General features: G+C 38.0%; 1 protein-coding gene across 2 annotated transcripts in view; it reads left to right on the forward strand.

Moving 5' to 3' along the window:
* The window catches only part of DENND1B (DENN domain containing 1B), a 248,717-nt gene that overhangs the window by 211,726 nt on the left and 14,620 nt on the right, over positions 1 to 22,371 (forward strand). For both annotated transcript variants that reach the window (XM_056110675.1, XM_056110676.1), the window contains 2 exons: positions 4,949 to 5,005; positions 5,849 to 5,956. In XM_056110675.1, the coding sequence (XP_055966650.1) occupies positions 4,949 to 5,005; positions 5,849 to 5,956 (165 nt within the window). The remainder of the gene's footprint in view (positions 1 to 4,948; positions 5,006 to 5,848; positions 5,957 to 22,371) is intronic.

Here is a 22,371-nt window from a genome sequence, read left to right on the forward strand (position 1 = left end):
AGCTACATCCATTTTCCTTATGCTGCGTTCCCACCCATCCCCGTGCCAAAAAGAAAAAAAAGACTATCTTATTTCAGAGCTATTAGAAAAATTGTTCATGAAACTGAAAAACAGTCCATGTGAAGTGATGTTTTATAAGATTTATTTTTCTTTTAACAACATATTTTCAGTTCTCTGGTGTATTTGAGGCTTATGTAAGAGAAATTGGTTTACTTGGTTTGCGGCCAATGCCCAAGCTACTCAGGGCGTACTCCTGGCTCTGTATTTAGGGATCACTTTCTATGGTTCTTGGGGACCATGCAGTGTAAGGAACCAAAGCAGGGACTATCATGCAAAGTATGTGTGCAAGTCCTTGCGCTCTCTCTCTGTAGGGGTCTGCTTTGCTCTTCTTGGGCAGTTACTTGGAGCATTCATTTCTTGACTTTTCCTATTACTTGGGGCACTCATTTCCTGACTTTGGTTTATCTAATAAACTCCTGGTTTAACTTCCCTGAAAAAGTGTCCTTCTTGGCCCCTTAATAATAAGGCTTCTTGTTTTCATACAACCTACGGATAGACCCTTTTTCTGCCCACTTTTTTTCTGTACACCAGTATCAGGGTAGTTATTTCTTGAGAAAGAAGGTAGTGGGTTGGTACTCAGTGAAGGTTTTTTAAAATTCATGGTAAGGCATAGTCAATCTATATTTCTAAAAATATTTAGGGGAATAATTTTTATTTTACTAGACTTTATCTTCAGGGCCTGTGATGTAGTTTAGTGGTAAATATCTTACCTTATATGTGTGAAACCCTGGTTTCAATCCCTGGCATTGAAAAAGAAAAAGTATCATGTATCATTAGATTTTTTTTCTGTAAATGAGTGAATATGGTTTAACTAGTAATAGAATGCTAAATTTTAATGATTTTTGATAATATTTTAAAATTTTCCTGTTGTCAACATTTTTATTTTAGAAATCCATTAAGACTGTATTTTATACTAAAGAACATCTACAAAATAGATTGAACCTTAGTAGCAGAATTCTGATCTGTTTGAAGACATACTGTTGAAAAAAGGGGGTTATCATTTTAATTTGAAACATCATTAAACCTTGAAACATCAGCCTCTGCATTTTGTTTGATTTTTCTTGGATATGCTATCTCACTATAGACGCCATACAAAAATCCAAACTAATATTGAACCTTTTTACTCAGATTCAACTTATTATTCTTTTTTTAAAGACATTTATTTATTTTTTAATTTTTTTTTGCTTTTTGGGTCACACCTGGCAATGCACAGGGGTTACTCTTGCCTCATGCACTCAGAAATTACTCCTGGCGGTGCTCAGGGGACCATATGGGATGCTGGGAATTGAACCTGGGTCGACCGCGTGCAAGGCATATGCCCTACCTGCTGTGCTATCTCTCTAGCCCCATGGAATCTGTGTTTATTTATTTATTTATTTAATTAGTGAAACACCATGAGGTACAGTTATAGATTTACAAATTTTTGTGCTTGGGTTTCAGTTATAAAATGATCAAGTACCCATCCCTCCACCAGCACCCATCCTCCACCACTACGGGTCCCGGCATCCCTCCCACCCCCCATCCCCTCCATCCCACTCTGCCTCTCTGACATGGCATTCCCTTTTGTTCTCTCTCTCTACTTTTGGGCCCTGTGGTTTGCAAGAGAGGCATTGAGTGGCAGTCATGTTTGGTCTATAGTCTACTTTCAGCTTGCTTCTCCCACCCTGGGAGGATCCTCCCAACACCCTTTTACTTGGTGCTCTCTTCTCTATCTGAGCTTCCTTTTCTGCTAGCACATGTGGCTGGCCTCATGTGACTTCATGGAGCAAAATTCCTGGTACTAATCTCGGCCACTCCTGGGTGTTAGTCTCCCATTTTGTTGCTTTATGTTCCCCAGATGAATGCAATCTTTCTGTGTCTATCCCGCTCTTTCTGACTCATTTTGCTTAACTTGGTACTTTCCATGTAGTACTACTTGTATGTGAATTTCATGACATCATCTTTTCTAACAGCTACGTAGTACTCCTTTGTGTAGATGTACCACAGTTTCTTTAACCAGTCATCTGTTCTCGGACACTCAGGTTTTTTTCCATATTCTGGCTATTGTAAAGAGTGCTGCAATGAACAAACAAGTGCAGATGTCACTTCGACTATACTTTTTTGCCTCTCTGGGATATATTCCCAGGAGTGGTATTGCTGGGTCAAATGGGAGATCAAATTCTAATTTTTTGAGAATCGTCCTTACTGTTTTCCAAAAGGGTTGGACCAGTCAGCATTCCCACCAGCAGTGAAGGAGAGTCCCTTTCTCGCCACATCCACGCCAGCATCAGTTGCTTTTGTTCTTTTGGATGTGGGCCAGTCTCTGTGGTGTGAAATGATATCTCATTGTGGTTTTGATCTTCATCTCCCTGATGATTAATGATGTAGAGCATTTTCTGATGTGCCTTTTAGCCATTCGGATTTCGTCTTTGCGAAAGTTTCTGTTTATTTCCTCGCCCCATTTTTTGATGGGGATGGATGTTTTCTTCTTTTGGAGTTCAACCAGTACTTTGTATATCCTTGATAGCAACCCCTTGTCAGATGTGTATTTGGTGAATATCCTTTACCATTCTGTAGACTTTCTTTGTATTTTGGTCACTGTTTCTTTGGAGATGCAGAAGCTTCTTAGATGGTCCCATTTATCTATCTCTGTTTTCACTTGCTTGGCCAGTGGCGTGACATCTTTGAAGATATCATTAGCTTCAATATCATGAAGGATTTTGCTAACTTTGTCTTCAATGAACTTTATAGATTCCAGTCTGATGGAACTTGTGTTTTTAACTATTATATTTATCCAACAAATTATTTGAGTACAAGTCTCACAATGGAGATATTACTGGTGCCCGCTCGCTCAAATTGATGAACAATTGGAGGACAGTGCTACAGTGCTACTTACTAGTGATTAGTAATCACTAATCAGGTGCTCTGTTTCAGAGAATCATGGAAATACTGTCTCTACTTTTATAATTGTATCTCTCTGTGTGCACTGACCTTTGGACTTACATAGAAATATTGAATATGTAATTATTTTAAGTAACAATGATTTGGTTATATACTCAGAACATTTTAATTCTTGAATTTATTTTCTTCTTTTTCTTATGCTTACAAGAGTCATAAAGAAAACTAGAGCTGGCACTCATCAAACCTGTATTCCCTTACAAGTCTACCAAATAAAAGTAAAGAATGTAGGAGGAGACTTTTAATGAATCTCACTACATAAATTACAGAACCGTGCCTGACACTGTTCAAATCCATATACTAAGAAGAGCAGGGAGAAGGTGGACTTTAGAATATTAGAGATTATGGGCCAGAGCCAGAGTACAAGGCGGAGGGAGCTTGCCTTACATACTGCGGACCTGGGTTCTATCCCTGGCATCCCATGTGGCCCCTGTGCACTGCCAGAAGTAATTCCTGAGAGTAGAGCCAGGAGTAATAACCCTTGCATATCACCAGGTTTGTCCCCAAAAGAAAATAATAATAATAATAATCGCTCATTTAGGTTAACACAGAGTATAATCCAAATCTTGGCAGAATAGGTACAAATTCGAAGGTATGTGAACAGAAACAGTCATTGTTCAGTAGTTACACAGTTATACCTAAATGGAGATATAGGGCTATTATAGGACTCATTTGTCAGCAAAAAAAAAATCAGTATGAAGGTAGTTTTTGATTTCAAGGAATCATGGAACTATAGTATGTTTTATTTTTGCTTTTAAATTGTCTTGCACTATATATAAAATATTCTGTTTTCACTTTTCTTTAAAATATCAGTTTAGTTCAAGAAACTTTGTGAGCTGTTGCTCTATGCCAAATATTATACTGGGCACTCTAGATATTAACAGGAATGAAAGATCCTTCCCCTCAGCAAACTTAGGCATGCATTTACTCTTCCAAAAAGTAACTTTTGGTAGGACTTAAATCTACTTAATGTAGTTGAATAACATTAGCCCTTGCTTCTTTGAGATGGGAAGAAGCTGGATTTAGGAATGAAAAAGATCCAATTTTGAATCTAGACTATGCAGATGTAGCCCCTGGGAGCTGGTTTCCTCATCTGCAAAATATCATAGTAAGTATTGCCACTCGGCGAGTCTTTCTGACGATAAACAAATTCCTGTGATGTACCTAGAGTACAGTCAAATGCGGAGGAAAAACAAGATAGATACAGATAGTCCCTGGTCACTGTGAATGGTCATTGTGAATGGGCATTTGCAGTGGAACAAACACTAATCAGCTTTTATAGACGCTCTTAGCTGTCCTTATTTAAATTATAATCCACAGCAATCACAGCAGATCCAAACGCTGGTGACAGATTCCCTATGGAATGTGAGGGTAGCCTTTGCATCACTGGCCTGCAGTGGACTGTCGGTTGCTGGGCTGTCTGCTCTCTACTACCGGCGTTTATGCTCTTGTAAATCAATGTTGCCTCAATAAAAATTTAGCTAAAAATAGAAGTAATAATAATGGGAACAAAGAAATTTGTGTCGTGACTTTTAACTTTTTGCAAGAAAAACTGTACTTGAGACAGCCATAACACTAAGAGAGCTCTGCTAATCAAAACCGTGTCCTTGCCTGGAAAAGCACAGTATCAAGTGGCCTTAGCCTGCCGCTGTGAGGTGCTTGCTCTCCTCAGTCACAGCTTCCACAGGAGAAATGGCTGTTCATTATCTGGTGACTCTTTTGTGGTTTTTGTAGTTGAGAATCAAGTAGGCAAAAACAGATTAGCCTCTGTACCTTGTTTCTATGCAAATAAAATAAATCATGTTTTCATCAGCTATTTTAGGTATAATGGTAAATAGTATGACATCCCTTTGAAAATGGGTTTCTAGTCTATATTTTGTTCATTCGCTAAATTATTTGGATAGTGAGCCATTTTTTAATAAGTATGATCTCTTGTGTTTTCCTTTTCTAGGCAAAAAATCATGCAAAACAGGGGATAAAGGAAGTGAAGAGTAAGCTAAAACATAAGGTATAATAGTCTTTTCGTTCTCCCTTGATTTTTGTATTAGTTTGAAGCTTATACTTTATAAATAAAAGGAGAATTATGTTCTTAATGATTTTTAAAATATGCTTAGTTCTTTATTCAAGAATGTATTTTTCATAGCAAGCCCTGTGGCAACTCTGCCATTCTATATGCACCCACTGACGAATCTCTTTGTTGTTTGCATATTTTATCACCGCACTATGGAAATCTTCAAAGATGTTTTAGCAGGATATATGTTTTCATAAACTTGATTGCCTTGATATCAAAATTGAAATTCTTGCTTTAAGCACAGAATATGTTAAAAAAGATTATCTTTGGTATAGAATTAAACCAGAAATGCCTTTATTTGATTATATACAATCTTTCCAGTATTAGCTATTTTAAATTGAATTATATTCTTAATTTACAAAAGGTTATGTCCAAGGACGTATATTTGAATCTAAAAATAAGTACATGTACATGAATATTGATGTGTGTGTATATATGTATATACATACTTTGATTTAATTTATATATTACTTTGTTGCAGATTTTATTATCAGTTATTATTTGAATTTCTACCTTTGGAGAAAAAAAATACTTAAAACTTCCATTAAGTTGATTGAAAGCAATTTATTTTTATATAAAGTTCATTTGAGTTATCAAAAATAGTCAGATTTATTTGAAAATGAACAATATGTAACATAGAAAATGCGTTTTTCCTATGTATTTTTTAAAACTTGTACCTAAAATGTTATCTTTTTAAATTTATATTTTTTAGTTTTTCTGGTGATCAAATTACTATAGCAATTAAAGGTAAATTTTAAAATAATTCCTTTTCAACTTTAGGAAAATGATGACGATTTTGGTACCTGTTCTGGTTCTGTACAATATACACCAGTTTACACATTACATAATGAAAAGGGAAGAGACCTAGAAACACATACGCTTTCCCAGGTAAGGTTATTTACCTGTGCTGATGTTTCCAAATTCTGTAAGTACACAATTTTGATTAATTTTTTACAAACATTTTTCGACCCATTATTATTATTATTATTATTACTATTATTATTTTAATCTTTATTAAGAAAGCCAGAAGTTTTACTTAAGGTGATGAGGAGGTAGCATCTGGGTCGGCTGCAGTTAAATCAAGAAGGAAATGTGCCAGAGAGTCAGCATCCCATATGACTTGAAATTGGATATTTAGTGGCTAGAGAATGAAGGGGACATTCAAATGTTCATTTGACTCAGTGTGGATGACTGCTTCATGAATTATTTCCTCTATAATAAATAGAAGTCATATATGTGCAAAAATTATTCCATGAAAATTGCAGTAATCTATAAAAATTAGAATATGAAGAAATGTATATTGTCTTTTTCAAAAGTTTTTTTTTTAATTTGCCGTAAATATTGACCAATGTGCTTCTTCAAATAGAACTCACAGTGTAAAAGTATTCAGATTCATAGCTATGTGTTTCTGGTTTTACAAAAGTATGTACCTAAGGTTTAAAAGAAACAAAATTTATATACATCAAGTCCCATTTATAAAAGAAACTTTCATAAAGAATTCAAGAGTTGTTTATACATTTATAGAACTGGAAGCACCGCAAGCTTCATTTATTACAAACGAAGCTATGGTCCTGCTACTTATAAATAGTGGCAGAGTGGAATGAGAAACAATTTTTAATGCCCAGTTAGGTTTTTGTTTGTTTGTTTTGTGGGGGCACTCTCAACAGTATTCTGGGCTTACTCCTGGCTCTGTGTCCAGGGATAACCCCGATAGACCTCAGAGCACCTTCTGTGGTGCTTGATGTCAAACTCATGTCAGCAGTGTGCAAGGCAAGCGGCCTACCCACTGTATTATCATTCTGGCTAATTAGTTTTTCTGGATATGGATACACTGTGGGTGTAGAGATAGCCCTGAATTGCCCCCAGGTATTTAGGAATGAAATGGAGGCCAGTGAAATCAACTAATAGTTACTTTTCATATTTCAAATTATTTTGAGTCAATGGTTTTTAATAATTTGGTGATTTTCTTCTAGTTTTCTATACTTGAAATTTGATTATGTTGTTTTAGATTCATATACACATTTATCAAAGAGGTAAAGTTTTATGTCTTTTGAAATTTTTCATTAGTTTTCACTGTTAAATTTTTGATGCAAGCAGCTGGACTACATGTTTTTTTAATGCTAATTTCACTTATTTGAGTTTCTAGTTTTTTGATAGCATTTTTTTAGAGTATGACTGATTCAAACAGAAATTGTCAACTAATTTGTGATTTTAGTTATTTAATTTCTTAATAGCAAACTAAACAAACGAAATTTAAAAAGTTTTAGGTTTTAAAAGAAATAGGTCTTATAAAAGATATAGGTCTTTCTCAGGTCTTTTTCATGTGGTTATATGTATATCTATGGTAAGATTAAAACTGGAAAATGGAGAAAGTAGTTAGGAGGAAAACCAGCCTCTTCTGCCCTTTCTCCCCATGCCTTCCTGCCTCACTTCTTTTCTCTAGCTCCTTGCCTTGTTCCTCTCTCTCGTCATGATTCATCACTGTACTTTCCTGCTTCTTTGTACGCCTGATGGTGAACATGAGGACGCTTAGTTAAGCAGTTACTGAAAATTGCCATAATTCCCCAATCCAATTTCTTGTGGGGAAATTGAGGCAGCCTACAGGCCAGGCGTTAATCTTTGCATGCCAGTGGGTAGAGAGATAGCACAGTAATTAAGTGCTTGCCTTGCATGCAGCAGTCCTGGGTTCAGTCCCTGGCACTGCATATGGTCTCCAATCAGAGATGTAAGTGGTGCAGCCCCGGGTTGTCTAAGGAGGCAGGAGTGAGCTGCAGAGGCATCTCTGGGATAAGGGGTGTTCCATGACATTTTCTCCCAAGATTTTCACTATTGCTGATTCTTAGAAAGCTATGCACCAAATAATATCAAAGGGATCTGTGATTTTAAAGACTTAGAGACTGAATGTTATACTGTAAGTCTGAGGCTTGGTAAGTTTAAGGTTAGCCTGCCCTAATGGGTGATTGTTGCCTTGGTTCTCACCTTAGAGTTGGTTCATCTAAAAAAAAAAAAACAGAGGGTTGTGAAGACACTATTTATATCTGGGGAAAGAAAATTAAAGATGAATCTCAAACCCATAACTTTTTTTAAATGCTTATTTATTTATTTATTTATTTTTATTAGTGAGACATCATGAGGTACAGTTGCAGACTTACAAATTTTGGTGCTTGGGTTTCAATTATACAATGATAAAATACCCATCCCTCCACCAGTGCCCATTTCCCACCACCACGGATCCCAGTATCCCTCTCCCCCATCTCCCCCCCAACAGTCCCACCCTGCCTCTGTGGCAGGGCATTCCCTTTTGTTCTCTCTCTCTTATTGGGTGTTGTGGTTTGCAAAAGAGGCAATGAAACCCATAACTTTTCTAAATGTCAGTTTTCTAGACTTGAAATAATATAAAACTATTCTCAGGTAGCTTTGGAAAACATGGAAAAGAAAGACAATTCCCTATTAACAGCAAATCTTTATTTTCATTTGATTTTCAAAAGAATAGTAGTTTAAATTCTGATGCTATATTTTTAAATAAAAACAAAGTTTTACAATCTTGGTACTGTAGAAAAGAACAAACTAAAATGTGTATTTCAAGCCAGCTTCCCATTACTTAACTTCTCTTTGGAATAAAGTGGGAATCTACACATCCACCCCCCCAACAAATAGTGATTTGTGTGCTGGTCTGCTAATTAGTATGGTTATGTCCCGTTTTGTTGATGAGGCTTAAATAAATGTCAAGGGTACAGCCATGAAGATCTCCCAATTAGGCTTCACATTTGTAAAACCCAACCCTTTTCCCTTTTGTGTGAAGATGACAGTTCCAGCAACAGCCCCAGCCTAACAGGACTCCAGGGAAAGGATCTTCCTCCGGTTTTATTGAAAACAGGGCCAGTTGGGTCCAGTGAGAATAGTGCCACCGGTCATGGTGCAGAACTGCTTTAATCTTACTTGCATACCTCTTTCATCCATCTTATTTTCAAACAAAATACTGTAGACTTAGTGGAAAATGTTTAGTCTGTCAGCTAAAAGCATAATTTAAAATATTTTCTTTTAAAAATATTAGTCTTCTAAGAATGGGAAATTCTTTTCGTATGCGAAATTTATGCAAACCTAAGATCTTTCTCACTCTTTTTTTTTTCATTCTTAGACCTTCTTTGCCTGTGTTAGTGATTTTAATGTGTACCTGCATGAGTTACACACATACACACACATACACACCAACTGGACCAGACTAGTGAAGTACACACAGGAGCGTAGCTGTATTACAATCAACATTAACAGATGGATGGCCCTAAGCAAAGCAGAGCCAGTGCAACAAAATCTAGGGAAAGTGGAGGACTGAAGCTTTTTGTTGTTAAACCCTATTAAAACCCTGGCAAATGTAGCACTCTTAACTATTTCATGACTGGAACAAATAGCAATCTTCCAAGATTTATTTGCATCCAAATTTTATAAAACTTGCATGGGAAAATCCGAACAGAATTTTTTCCATTTGTATTCCAGTTTAAGCATTGCACCTATTGCTAAATAGTTGTACATTGAACGGAGTGAAGATTTTAACCCAATATAATGTTTATAGATAGAAATCAAATATTTTAAGGTATCATTTCTACTAGTGAGTCTAGGTACTGTTGAATTAGTGGAAGTTTATTTTATTCTTTCTAAAATATATTGACATAGAGACGAATAGGTTGATGTGTAAATAGTTATCTTTAAAAATACACAAATAGGGAAGATGTTTGCACCCTAAAATATGATTTGTGTGACAGGCTTTCCACAGCAGGTGTGGAGAATGGTTCACAGATGCAAAGAATCATTGGTTTGTTATTTTCCAATTTTTGACAATCACTGGTCTGTTATTTTCCAGTTTTGCCCATTATACGTGGTGATACGCACATTCAAAATGAAGCTTTGCTGTCTTTTTGAGTCCTTTTGTACTTAATGGTTTATAAATCATCCTAATAGATGAGCTCATTTTGTTATTAATGAGTAGTATCGTTTTATCTCTGAAGGTGTTCTCGTGAGTTTTAAGGGTACTTTAGCATTTAGAAGTTTGCATGTAGAGATTTTAAAGTCATGCTTTGGCTGAGCAAAGACTTTTTAAAAAAAATCCAAATATGTAAACATGTTCTTAAAAATAAGAGCAATCAGGTAGTTTACATTTTTGTATAATAAATCTCATATTTTAAGTTGCTTAAATGTTTCTGTGAAATTTATAAGATTAAAAATGTAGATTCTTTGAATTACCTTTCATAAAAGTAGTAATTAATAGGTCATTCACACCTACCTTGTAGGAAGTGATTTGTAGAATTATGTTTATGACACATTTTTCTTCATTGGAATTCAGTGGACTGTAGGAGTAAAATGAATGTAATTAAAGACACTGTTCCTTGCTCAGGTGATATAATATAGACTTCAGAAAATGACATGTTTGTTAAGATCACTGGAAAAATACAACCTATTGAGTAGTTATGTTTTATTAGTGAAAAAATAAATGGAATATTCATTGTTTGGAGAAAGAACCAGCTTCTTGCTTCTCCAGGCCGAGAAAAATTAAATTTCACATTGTAAATTACAGTGTGAAAAAGATAATGGATAATGGCATGAGGGGGGTGGGAAGTGTGTGTGCAAAGAAGAAAGCACAGGTAATTAGAAAGAATGCTCACCATAAATTAATAAGTTTGGTTAGATCATAATCAGCAAAAAATCTTACTTTTATTGTTGGAATGTTATTTGACTCAGTTTTGATAATATTACTATTCTGATTTAGCTAAAATGTTGAAGTGATAAACCTATTAGAAAGTTTCAAAGCCTAAAAGTTTTCTGAAATAAATTAAATGAATGTATTTCTATTAAAAGACATCCACCAAAACAACTACCTAAATGAAAGCTTATTTTATAATCTCTTTTCCAAAATCACTCTAATCTAATTTATAGTGTCAAGAGTTTATAAACTTGATCTTTTAATTCTAGTTTCGAAATTGTGGGTTCCAGGAGCTGGAGAAATAGTGCAGCGGGTAGAGCCCTTGCACAGAGCTGACCAGAGTTTCAATCCCAGAACCCCACGTGGTCCCCTGAGCCCTGCCAGACTTGGACCCTGAAGCCAGCAGAAAGCCCTGAGCACTGGCAGGTGTGGCTCCCCCCCCCAAAAAAATAACAAAAAATGTGGGTTATGCGTTTTTAATTTTAAGTAGAATACTACGCTCTCTGCACTCGTTTCTCACTTGATATAGTATTAATAATATCCAACATGTCAAATTTGATTATAACTAAATCTGCGTCCTCCCAGATCCCACCCCATATATTACAGATTACAAGGGTGCCCTCTAGTGGATTCATTATAAACTTTCTTTCCTTGAATGAAGACTACTAAACAGAGTTTACAATGAATGATAAATGTGTAGAACCAGATTTGCTTTTCAGACTGTAGCACTGTCCTCCAGTTGTTCATCGATTTGCTCGATTTGCTCGAGCGGGTCTAGTAACATTGTGAGACTTGTTACTGTGTTTGGCATATCGAATACGTCACGGGTAGCTTGCCAGGCTTTGCCTTGTGGGCGAGATACTCGCTGTAGCTTGATGGGCTCTCCAAGAGGGGTGCAGGAATTGAACTTGGGTCGGCCAGGTTGGCTGTGTGCAAGGTAAATACCTTACTCGCTGTGCTATCGCTCCAGCCATATTTTGGTCTCCTATTTTCAGACTAGTCACTAATTTTTATTAGTGAAACACCATGAGGTACAGTTGTAGACTTACAAATTTTTGTGTTTGGGTTTCGATTATACAATGATCAAATACCCATCCCTCCACCAGTGCCCATTTTTCACCACCATGGATCCCAGTATCCCTCCCACCCTATCCCCCCCATCCAACCCTGCCTCTGTGGCAGGGCATTCCTTTTTGTTCTCTCTCTCCTTTTGGGTGTTGTGGTCTGCAAAATAGGCATAGAGTGGCAATCATGTTCAGTCCATAGTCTACTTTCAACATGCATCTCCCATCCTGGGAGGATCCACCAAACACCCTTTATTTGGTGCTCCCTTCTCTATCTGAGCTACCCTTTCCCCTAGAATGCCGGGCTGGCCTCTAAGCCATGGAGTAATCCTCCTGGTACTGATCTTGGCTAATCTTGGGTGTTGGTCTCCTATTTTGTTACTTTATGTCCCCCAGATGAATGCAATCTTTTTGTGTCTATCCCTCTCTTTCTGACTCATTTAGATTAGCATGATACTATCCATGTAGAACCACTTATGTGTAAATTTCATGACTTCATCTTTTCTAACAGCTACATAGTACTCCATTGTGTAGAGGAAACAAAGTTTCTTTAACCAGTCATCTGTTCTTGGGCACTCAGTTTTTTCCATATTCCAGCTATTGTAAAGAGTGCTGCAATGAACAAACAAGTGCAGATGTCACTTTGACTATATATTTTTGCCTCTCTGGGATATATTCCCAGGAGTGGTATTGCTGGGTCAAATGGGACATCAAATTCTAATTTTTTGAGAATCGTCCATACTGTTTTCCAAAAGGGCAAAACCAGTCGGCATTCCCACCAGCAGTGAAGGAGAGTCCCTTTCTCACCACATCCGTGCCAGCATCGGTTGCTTTTGTTCTTTTGGATGTGGGCCAGACTCTGAGATGTGAGATGGTACCTCATTGTGGTTTTGATATCCATCTCCCTGATGATTAATGATGTAGAACATTTTCTCATGTGCCTTTTTGCCATTCGTATTTCTTCTTTGAGAAAGTGTCTCTTCATTTCATTGCCCCATTTTTTGATGGGGTTGGATGTTTTCTTCTTGTGGAATTCAACCAGTACTTTATATATCCTTGATATCAACCCCTTGTCAGATGTGTATTCAGCAAATATCCTTTCCCATTCTGTAGACTGTCTTTGTATTTTGGTCACTGTTTCTTTTGAGGTGCAGAAGCTTCTTAGTTTAAGATAGTCCCATTTGTCTATCTCTGTTTTCACTTGCTCAGTCAGTGGTGTGGCATCTTTGAAGATACCATTAGCTTCAATGTCATGGAGGGTTTTGCCAACTTTATCTTCAATGTACCTTATGGTTTCTGGTCTGATGTTGAGGTCTTTAATCCATTTTGATCTTACTTTTGTATATGGTGTTAGGCAGAGATCTGAGCCCATTTGTTTTGCATGTAGCTGTCCAGTTTTGCCAGCACAATTTGTTAAAGAGGCTTATATGATTGAGGGGAGATGTCAGTATATTCAACCCTGTTCCATTGGTCTGCAGCTCTGCCTTTGTTCCAGTACCATGCTGTTTTAGTTATTATTGCTTTGTAGTGGAGTTTGAAGTTAGGGAGGTTGATTCCTCCCATTTTATTTTTCCCAAGAATTCCTTTAGATTTTCGTGGGGGCCTATTGTTCCATATGAATTTCCGGAGTGTTTGCTCCATTTCCATGAAGAATGTCATGGGTATCCTTATAGGGATTGCATCGAATTTGTACATTGCTTTGGGAAGTATTGACATTTTGACAATGTTAATTTTCTGACCTATTAGCAAGGGATATCTTTCCATTTTCTCATGTCCTCTTTTATTTCCTGAAGTAGCGTTTTGTAGTTTTCTTTGTACAGGTCCTTTGCTTCCTTAGCTAAACTGATTCCTAGGTACTTGATTTTCTGGGGCACAATTGTGAACGGGATTGTTTTTTTCATGTTGCTTTCTTCTCTTTCACTGTTTGTGTATAGGAAAGCCATGGACTTTTGGGTATTGATTTTATAGCCTGCAACTTTACTATACAAGTCTATTGTTTCTAGGAGTTTCTTGGTGAAAGCTATAGGGTTCTCTAAGTATAGTATCATATCATCTGTGAATAATGAGAACTTCATTTCCTCATTTCCTACTTGAATGCCCTTAATATCTTTTTCTTGCCTAATCACTATTGCAAGTACTTCCATTACTATATTGAACAGCAGTGGAGAGAGTGGGCATCCTTGTTTAATCCCTTATCTTAGAGGGAAGGCTCTAAGTTTTTCCCCATTGAGGATGATGCTTGCTGTAGGCTTGTGGTAGATGGCTTTAACTATATTGAAAAAAGTCCCCTCTATCCCCATTTTGGCTAGGGTTTTCATCATAAAGGGGTGTTGCATCTTTTCAAATGCTTTCTCTTCATCTATTGATATGATCATATGCTTCTTATCTTTTTTTGGTTGATATGATGGATTATGTTGATTAATTTCCGAATGTTAAACCATCCTTGCATCCCTGGGATAAATCCTACTTGGTCATGGTGTATGATCTTTTTGATGAGTCGTTGGATTCTATTTGCTAGTTGTTTGTTGAGGATCTTTGCATCTGTGTTCATCAGCGATATCGGCCTGTAATTCTCTTTCTTTGTGATATCTCTGCTTTTGGTATCAGTGTAATATTTGCTTCATAGAAACTGTTCGGAAGTGTTTTTGATATTTCCATTTTGTGGAAAAGCTTAAAGAGGATTGGGAGTGAGTCCTCTTTAAAGATTTGGAAGAATTCACTAGTGAATCCATCTGGGCCAGGACTTTTGTGCTTGGGGAGATTTTTTATTACCATTTCAGTTTTCTTGATGGTGATAGGTCTGTTCAGGTATTCCAGGTCTTCTTGGTTCAGCCTTGGGAGTCTGTAGGAGTCTAGGAATTTCCTCGAGGTTTTCATGTTCATGGCATTAACCTTCTCAAAGTACTCCCTGAGGACCCTTTGAATTTCTGTAGTTTCTGTTGTAATGACCCCCTTTTCATTTCTGATTCGGTTTATTAGGGTTTTCTCTCTCCCTTTCTTTGTGAGTTTTGCTAGAGGTTTATCGATCTTGTTAATTTTCTCGAAGAAACAGCTCTTGGTTTCATTGATCTTTCGGATTGTTTTTTGGGTTTCCATCTCGTTAATCTCTGCTCTGAGTTTTATTATTTCCTTTCTCCTGTTTGGGTTGTGCTCCTTTTGTTGGTCCTTCTCCAAGCTTTTAAGCTGTGAGGTTAGGTTATTTATGTGGGCTCGCTCCTCCTTCCTGAGGAATGCTTGTAGAGCTATAAACTTTCCTCTTAACACAGCTTTTGCTGTATCCCATGAGTTTTGGTAACTCGTGTTGCCTCATTTTCATCTCGTTTCTAGGAATCTTTTGATTTCCTCTTTGATTTTCTTTCTAAGTCACTCGTTGTTCAATAGAGCACTGTTTAATTTCCAGTTGTTTAATCATCAGGGTTTTCTTCCTGTCCCTCTGAGACTCCAACAATTCTTATGTTACCCCTCTTGGCTTCATCACAATCTTCTCTTGCCATCTGTTCCCGAATTGTGAGTCTCTTTTCCATTTTCTCCTCTTTTCTGGAGAGTCTCTGAACTTCATCTTCGAGCTCACTGATTCTATTCTCAGCAGCTGTTACTCTGCTGCTGAGGCCTTCCACTGAGTTTTTCAATTCGCCTACCAGGTTTTTCAGGTCTGACATTTCCGATTGCATTTTCCTCATTTCTGCCTTCAAATCCTCTTGTCTTTTATTGGCATTGCTTTCCATTGTTTCTTTTAGTTCCCTAAGCATCCTAAGTAGCTCCCTTCTGAATTCCTTGTCAGAGAGGTTGTCTAACACTACAGTACTGTTGGTGTCTTCTAGGATAGCCTCTTCAATAAGAAAGTTTGGTGGGCTTTTGTGTTGCTTTACCATTGTGACCAAGGTGGTGTAGACCTTCACGTTCACTATTTCTATTCTGCTTGATATGCAGAATGAATTGAGATAGGCTTAACGAATTATTGGCTAATGGGTTTCTAGTGGTTGAGCTAACCTAGAGTAGGTTCCATCTAAGAGGGTAACTTATGGTTACTATGGGATATGAAGTGGGAGAATAATTTGTCGTCGCATTAGCGGCCACGACTCTGGAAAGGTTCCTGGCGCTGGGTGCCGGACAGTACCTGTTTGAATGAGGAGAGAATGCCCGGAGCAGTTCAGGTTTGTTTCCGCGCAATGTGCCTCAGTTCCCTTCCCATGCAGATCATGTGGATTATAATTTGTATCTCAAAGACATAATGAATTATAGTTTTGTATAAATTTGTTAATAACATCTTATACTTTTAGGCTGAAATGTTTTTTTCTGTATTGTGTTTGTTGGATTTTTGTATCAGCTAGTGGTGCTCAGGGTTTGCTCCTAGCTCTCCACTCAGGCATCACTTCTGGTGGTGCTTGGATTGTGATTTTAGGATTGAATCCTGGCGGGTCATGTGCAAGGCAAGTGTGTAACCTGCTATACTATTTCTCTGGCCCCTTAAATGTTTCTTTCTAATGTTATTATCGTGCAGTGCTAATAATATTACTCTAAATCATGCTATTTGTCTTGAAGTAATACCAAAAAGTTTAGTTTTTCCAATGGCAGGTAGAGTATTACCATCCCACACTGTATGCCAGTCTTCACATCACTGCTTTCTTTACTCCTCATTATTGCCTCTTCTAACTTTGTAAGTTTTCTCCACTATTCAATTATTATAAGGATTTGTATGAAGTTAACAGTAACTCCGCATTTCAAAAGTATCCAAATTTAATAGACAAGTAATTTTCCCCCAGGTATCCTGGGGTTAAAAAAAAAAAGGAAAAAGATCATTTTTTCTCTTTTGTAGCTAGAACTGCTTCTGAGGTTGACCAGCAGTAGGTATTTGTAGGGAGGGAGATCCAGTCTTTTTGTTTGTGGGGGTCACTGATCCTGCCTCCTCCTTTCTCTCCTGAGAATTGTGAGGAATGGCAGCAGACACATAGCTACTTAGTATGATCGGATATTAATAGACTGAACTGTGTTTATATCTGCTGCAAGTTGTCATTTCCTAATCTATCACAGTCTATCATGGTCCTCCCATTGTTCATCGATTGCTCGGTGGACCCAGTAACGTCTCCATCATGAGACTTCTTGTTACTGTGTTTGGCATATCAAATATGTCACGGGGAGCTTGCCAGGCTCTGCTGTGCAGGCGAGATACTCTCGGTAGCTTGCCGGGCTCTCTGAGAGGGGCGGAGGAATCGAACTCGGGTCAGCCATGTTGGCTGCGTGCAAGGCAAACGCCCTACCGCTGTGCTATCTCTCGAGCTTAAGTTAATGTCTATGCCATCTCTCTTCAGAGGGGAAGTACTTTGTTTCCCTTCTCTGGAATTTCTTTATGGCTTTACTAAGGTTTACGAGTAGTGCTGGTCATTTTGCTGAAGTGTATTTTGCCTTTTTCTTTTTTTGATGCCTTTAACATTAGTAAGATGATGCTCTGAAACCTAAATATAGTTCAGTTTCTCTTAATATTCCTACTACATTCAACACAGAAACTGCCTTAAGACTTTTCACACTTCCACTTTTATTTCCATATTACGGGTCTACTGATACAGCAATATGAAAAAAATTAGCTATTTTTTAAACAAATCAGATATTTTAATCCTTATTTAGTCCTTTTAAAATCATAATTTATTTGGATTGTGGGATATAATATGGTTATGATTAAGATCTTAAGCACTTAAGAGTACTGCTTAATCCCAGCTAGAATCGTCCTCTTCACATAGGAACCAAATTCTGAGTTATTGAAAATACAGTGAAGTAGTTGATATTATGAAGCCTTTTAAATTTTGAATTATTGAAACTGTCAGTAGAAGTGAAATTGCAAATAATTTAATAACATCTTCCTGATGGTTAGTAATGTTTTTTACCTTTTATGTACTTATTAGTGATTTGTGTGTCTTCTGTGGAAGATTGTTCATTCAGGTCCTTTGTCTGTTTTTTGTTATTTTTGTCCATTTTATGGTGGTGCATGAGCTTCTTATATATTTTAGAAGTTATGAGCCCTTTTCAAGTATGAATTGCAGATTTCCCCTCATTCTATAGGTTGGCTTTGTTGTTGTTTAGTTTTTAATTTTTTTTGTTTTGTTTTGTTTTGTGACCACTTTCAGCTGTCCTCAAGGTTCACTTCTGCCTGGGTTCAAGCTGGGTGCCACAGGAGGAATTGAACCTGCAGTGTGCAAGTCAACTGCCTTATTCTGTGCTCTGTGGCCCCAAGGCTTTTCATTTTATTGACATTAATTTGCTTTATAATTTGATGTAGTGTCACTTGTTTATTTTAAATTTTGTTATTGTGCTTTAAATACCATTTAAAAACCCATTAACAATATCTAAGCGTCCCCTACCCCCCACCACCGTGTTCTCTTTAGGAAGTTTGTTATTTTAACTTTTAAATCCTTTCCATTTTTTTGTTTGGTTTTGTTAATGTGTAATATGAAAATTTCTTTTGCTTATGACTATCCTATTGTTTTTTTGAAGATTTTACCATGAACTACTCTTGGCTTCCTTGTTAAACATTAGTGGACTGTGTATGTGTGGGTTTATTTATTGCTGACCCCTTGATTAATTTCATTCATTGTATATCTTTGTATGCGATAGCCATACTCTTTTAATGACTGTAGCTTTGTAGTTTAACTACATCAAACTTGACATCAAGAAGGGTAATGCCTCTAGTTTTGTTATTCTTCCTCACAGTTGCTTTGGGTACTAGGAGGTCTTTTGTGTAGGAGCTCTTTTGTGTTTCAATATTAGTTTTATTTTTGTGGAAAACAACACTGGAATTTTGGTAGAGATTTTATTGAGTCTGTAGATATCTTTGGATAATAACAAATATGGAAACTTTGTTTGCTATTTTATATAGTATTTCCCAAAGTCCAGTGCCCCTGGGATTACCCAGGTTGCTGTTCTAGCCTTCAGAGAAATTGGTTCCCATTTTCTGTTTGTTTGCTCAAAGAGGGCAGATTTCCAGTGCAGGTACTCTACAATTTAGTTAGACCAAATTAGTTGGGAGCCTTTGGTCTATAAAAACATTGGTTAGAATGGTTTTTAGTGGTCTTTCTTAAAGTTCGGTGATTGTTTTCTACAGTCTGCTGATGAGTCCATCAGAGGACTCATCAGTTTTTTATATAGTATTTTGGAAACATTTCAATCATTTCAACTTGGTTTTTTCTAGACTGAGTCTCATCCCCATCAGTTTACTCATGTTGTTTGCCTTTCCACCATTTCATGCTCTTTTATGTCTAGAGTCTTGAGTGCTCTGGCTCTCCTGCACTAAAAAGAGGTTAAGTTAGAAGTGTTTAGCCCCCCAAATGAGCAAGACTCTTCATGTGCACCACTGTTAGTACAAGAAACTGAGTCCTTCGCAGGCTGGGTGGGGTATAAGTGGCCAGTGGCTGGTTATGTGTGAGTGGCCCAGAGCTTCAGGGGGCTACTGGAAATCGCCCCTTAGTAAGAAGTCCAGTCTGGGGGCAGGGAGTCGCACTTAGTATCCTTATCCCTCCCTCAGCAAGTGAACTTATATTACTTACTTGCCTTTTTAAAAAATGTTCTAGACCCTAACTTCAGGTAGTGACTTTTAAAACATGTTCTTGAGGATGGAGAGAAGAAAGCTCAGTGGGCTGAGCACGTTCCTGGAGCAGGGGTTAGGTTCCATCCCTGGCACTGTCCATGTGGTCCCTGGTGCACTCCTGGCTGGGTTGACCTCAACTCCCTGTCCCCCCCCCCATTTTTATTTTAAAATCATTTCTTATGATTTAATATCAGGAAACTTTGTATACCTATTTTGTATACCTGCACATCTAGGATCATGCAAAAATTCATTCAGTGAGAAGATGTTTCACAGGTGGGAAAGTGTAAGCAGCGTGATTCTGCCTCTGGGTCTGAACCTGCTTCAGTCTTCTCAGGCCAGGTGCCTCGGGGGTGGGTTTTCCTCAGCACCACCCCCTTCCCCCCAGGCACCTGAGCTTTTGTTGTCTGAGGGGTCCCATGTGAGAGGGGCCTGTGACCCCCTCCATGGGATGCCTCAGCATGGTCTCCATCCCCGGGGGTGGGGGGAAGGGTCTGTGCGTGGGAGGGATTCTGACTCTCCCCCCGCCCCCACTCCCTGGAACTCTGCTACCATTAAAACTTATGGGCAAAATGTGGGACATTCTTCTAACCCCATAACCTAACAGATGGTAACAAAATGGAAAAGTACTTTTGAGTATCAGGGAACCCTACATTAGTGTTGACTGAGTGGTCAGGGATAGGGTGAAGAAGGCTTCAAAGATGAATCACTATGAACTAGGAGAATTCTATTTCTTGGAGTATCTGCACCACTTCAGAATCTTCCTACTGAATAATGTCACATAGCACCGAAATCTAATTTGGATGCCCTCCTGTTCTGCATACTTCACTAAACACGGCTCTTTTTCATGTGTCCCGTTTACTCGTTGCCCTAATGGGAGTCTCTCTTTCCACATGCAAGAGCCCTTCATCTCTCATCTCTTCCCTCTGCCACGTCATGCGCCTGGGTCGTTTGCACACTTGACCATACTTTTTACCATCTGCTTTTAAAATGGGGTTTCAGATGGTCACTTTAAGTTGGCCTGCTTCAGGTCAGTCTGCAGACTCATTTCTTCAGAGCTTCTCAGGGCTCAAGTATCTAATGGAATAACAGTGAGGAGAGATGGGGCCAGGAGTTCGAGCCCCTGGACTGGGCTAGCTCTGCCCTGATCAGTCCTGCCCAAGTCACTGTTCTTTGTTAAGCTTTCAGTCCCTAGACATGCAAAATAGGAACAACGTGTGCCAAAAATGTGCATAGATGTTTACTGAAATTAAGCGCAGTCCGTAGATCTGCAGATACACGAAGGCAAAAAATCAGAGTAAGTCACCTCACAGCTTAGTACCTATGGAATCCACGCACACTCTCTTTTCAGATTTTGAATTGCGGGGCATTTCTAGGTGTTGCCATGAAAAAATTCTGTATAATGATAATTTTTGATTAGAAAATACTTAATCTCAGAGATTTGCTAATAGGTTTTGGAGAATCAAACTTTTGAGTCTTTTAGACCTCAGTCACTGTACTCTAAAATGGGCATAGCACTACATTGTGCTACTTTGGAAAAATCGTATTTTATAACCATAATCGTTCTATAAAATCTAGAAAATTGTATTTTCCTGCTCAGCTGCCTTGTACTCTTTGTTTTCCCCAAGCCCGAACCCTGATCCCTCCCTGAGTTAAACCTGAAATGCTTTTTGCCTTGCTAGTATTTGTCTGCCATCTAGTGACAGAAATAGTAGCTGCAAGGTAAGCAGTCTAGTGCACCATCCTACTTTCAGGAAAGCCTTGAAGTGGAAAGAAAGGAAGCTTTTTATTGCTTATTTAGGAAGACGAAGCTTATTTCTGAGGTGTCTTCAAAACCTCAGTGGTTTTGTGACTTGGGCTTTCTGCTTCTGTCCCCTGTATAAAATGTCTTTCCTTCCCATTTTTACTATGCATTTACGTTAATCAGTGAGTGGCTAGCTATAGATTGAGCTACTGTAATAGGATACCGTTGCTAATAAATTTTATCCCATGCTAATAAACTTTTTTTGGCACTAGTGTAGTATTTATCACCTATTTTGTAAGCATCCCTTTCTGCGTAAGTACTTACATCCAAAATTATATGAAGTTTCCTCAGATGTTACATAGGCACTATAACACTTTGTATTTCCTTTTGAACAAGATTTCATTTGCCATTGTGTCTGGAACCTAGTAAGAGCTAAGGATATATGAGATTCATTTTCATATTTAATATATATTATATATATATGGGCTGGAGCACTAGCACAGCGGGTAGGGCATTTGCCATGCACGAGGCCGTGCAATTCCTCCATCTCTCTTAGAGAGCCTGGCAAGCTACCAAGAGTATCCTGCCCACACGGTAGAGCCTGACAAGCTCCCCATGGCATATTTGATATGCCAAAAACAGTAACGACGAGTCTCACAATGGAGACGTTACTGGTGCCCGCTCAAGCAAATTGATGAAAAATAGGAGGACAGTGCTACAGTGCTGCTGTATTATATGTATGTATATATAATTTTTGAGGGATCAGCCTCCCAGGTGTGCAGGTCCCTCTCAGGATTATCAATCATCAAGGGGCCAGGCCAGTGCTAGGGCCTCAGGATATGGTGGTAATTGGGCCCTGTAATGCGAGGGATTACCTAGGCCACCTGCTGGTGTTTTGGGGTCTCCAGGTCTGCACCCCAGAATTCTTGGGGGACCACGTGGTTCTGAGGATCAAACTGGAGTTTGCCATGTGAAATGCACCTGCCTTACACCCTATATTATCTCTCTACCCTTGAGCACAGTTGATACTGCTTATTTGTTTTATTTTGACATTTTGCACCCTAGAACTTTATTCTTTTTGTGTAATATTGACTCTTGAAAGGATTGAAAATGTTATTATGTTTCTCCTTTGCACATTTGTTGGTTTTAATAGGTTCTCAAATATTTGTTGGGAAAAACAAAACCAGGAGCATCAAATGACTTTCTTTTATATCCTCTTAACATAAG

The sequence above is a fragment of the Sorex fumeus genome, unplaced genomic scaffold, assembly GCF_029834395.1.
Source record: "Sorex fumeus unplaced genomic scaffold, SorFum_2.1 ptg000010l, whole genome shotgun sequence".
NCBI lineage: Eukaryota > Metazoa > Chordata > Mammalia > Eulipotyphla > Soricidae > Sorex > Sorex fumeus.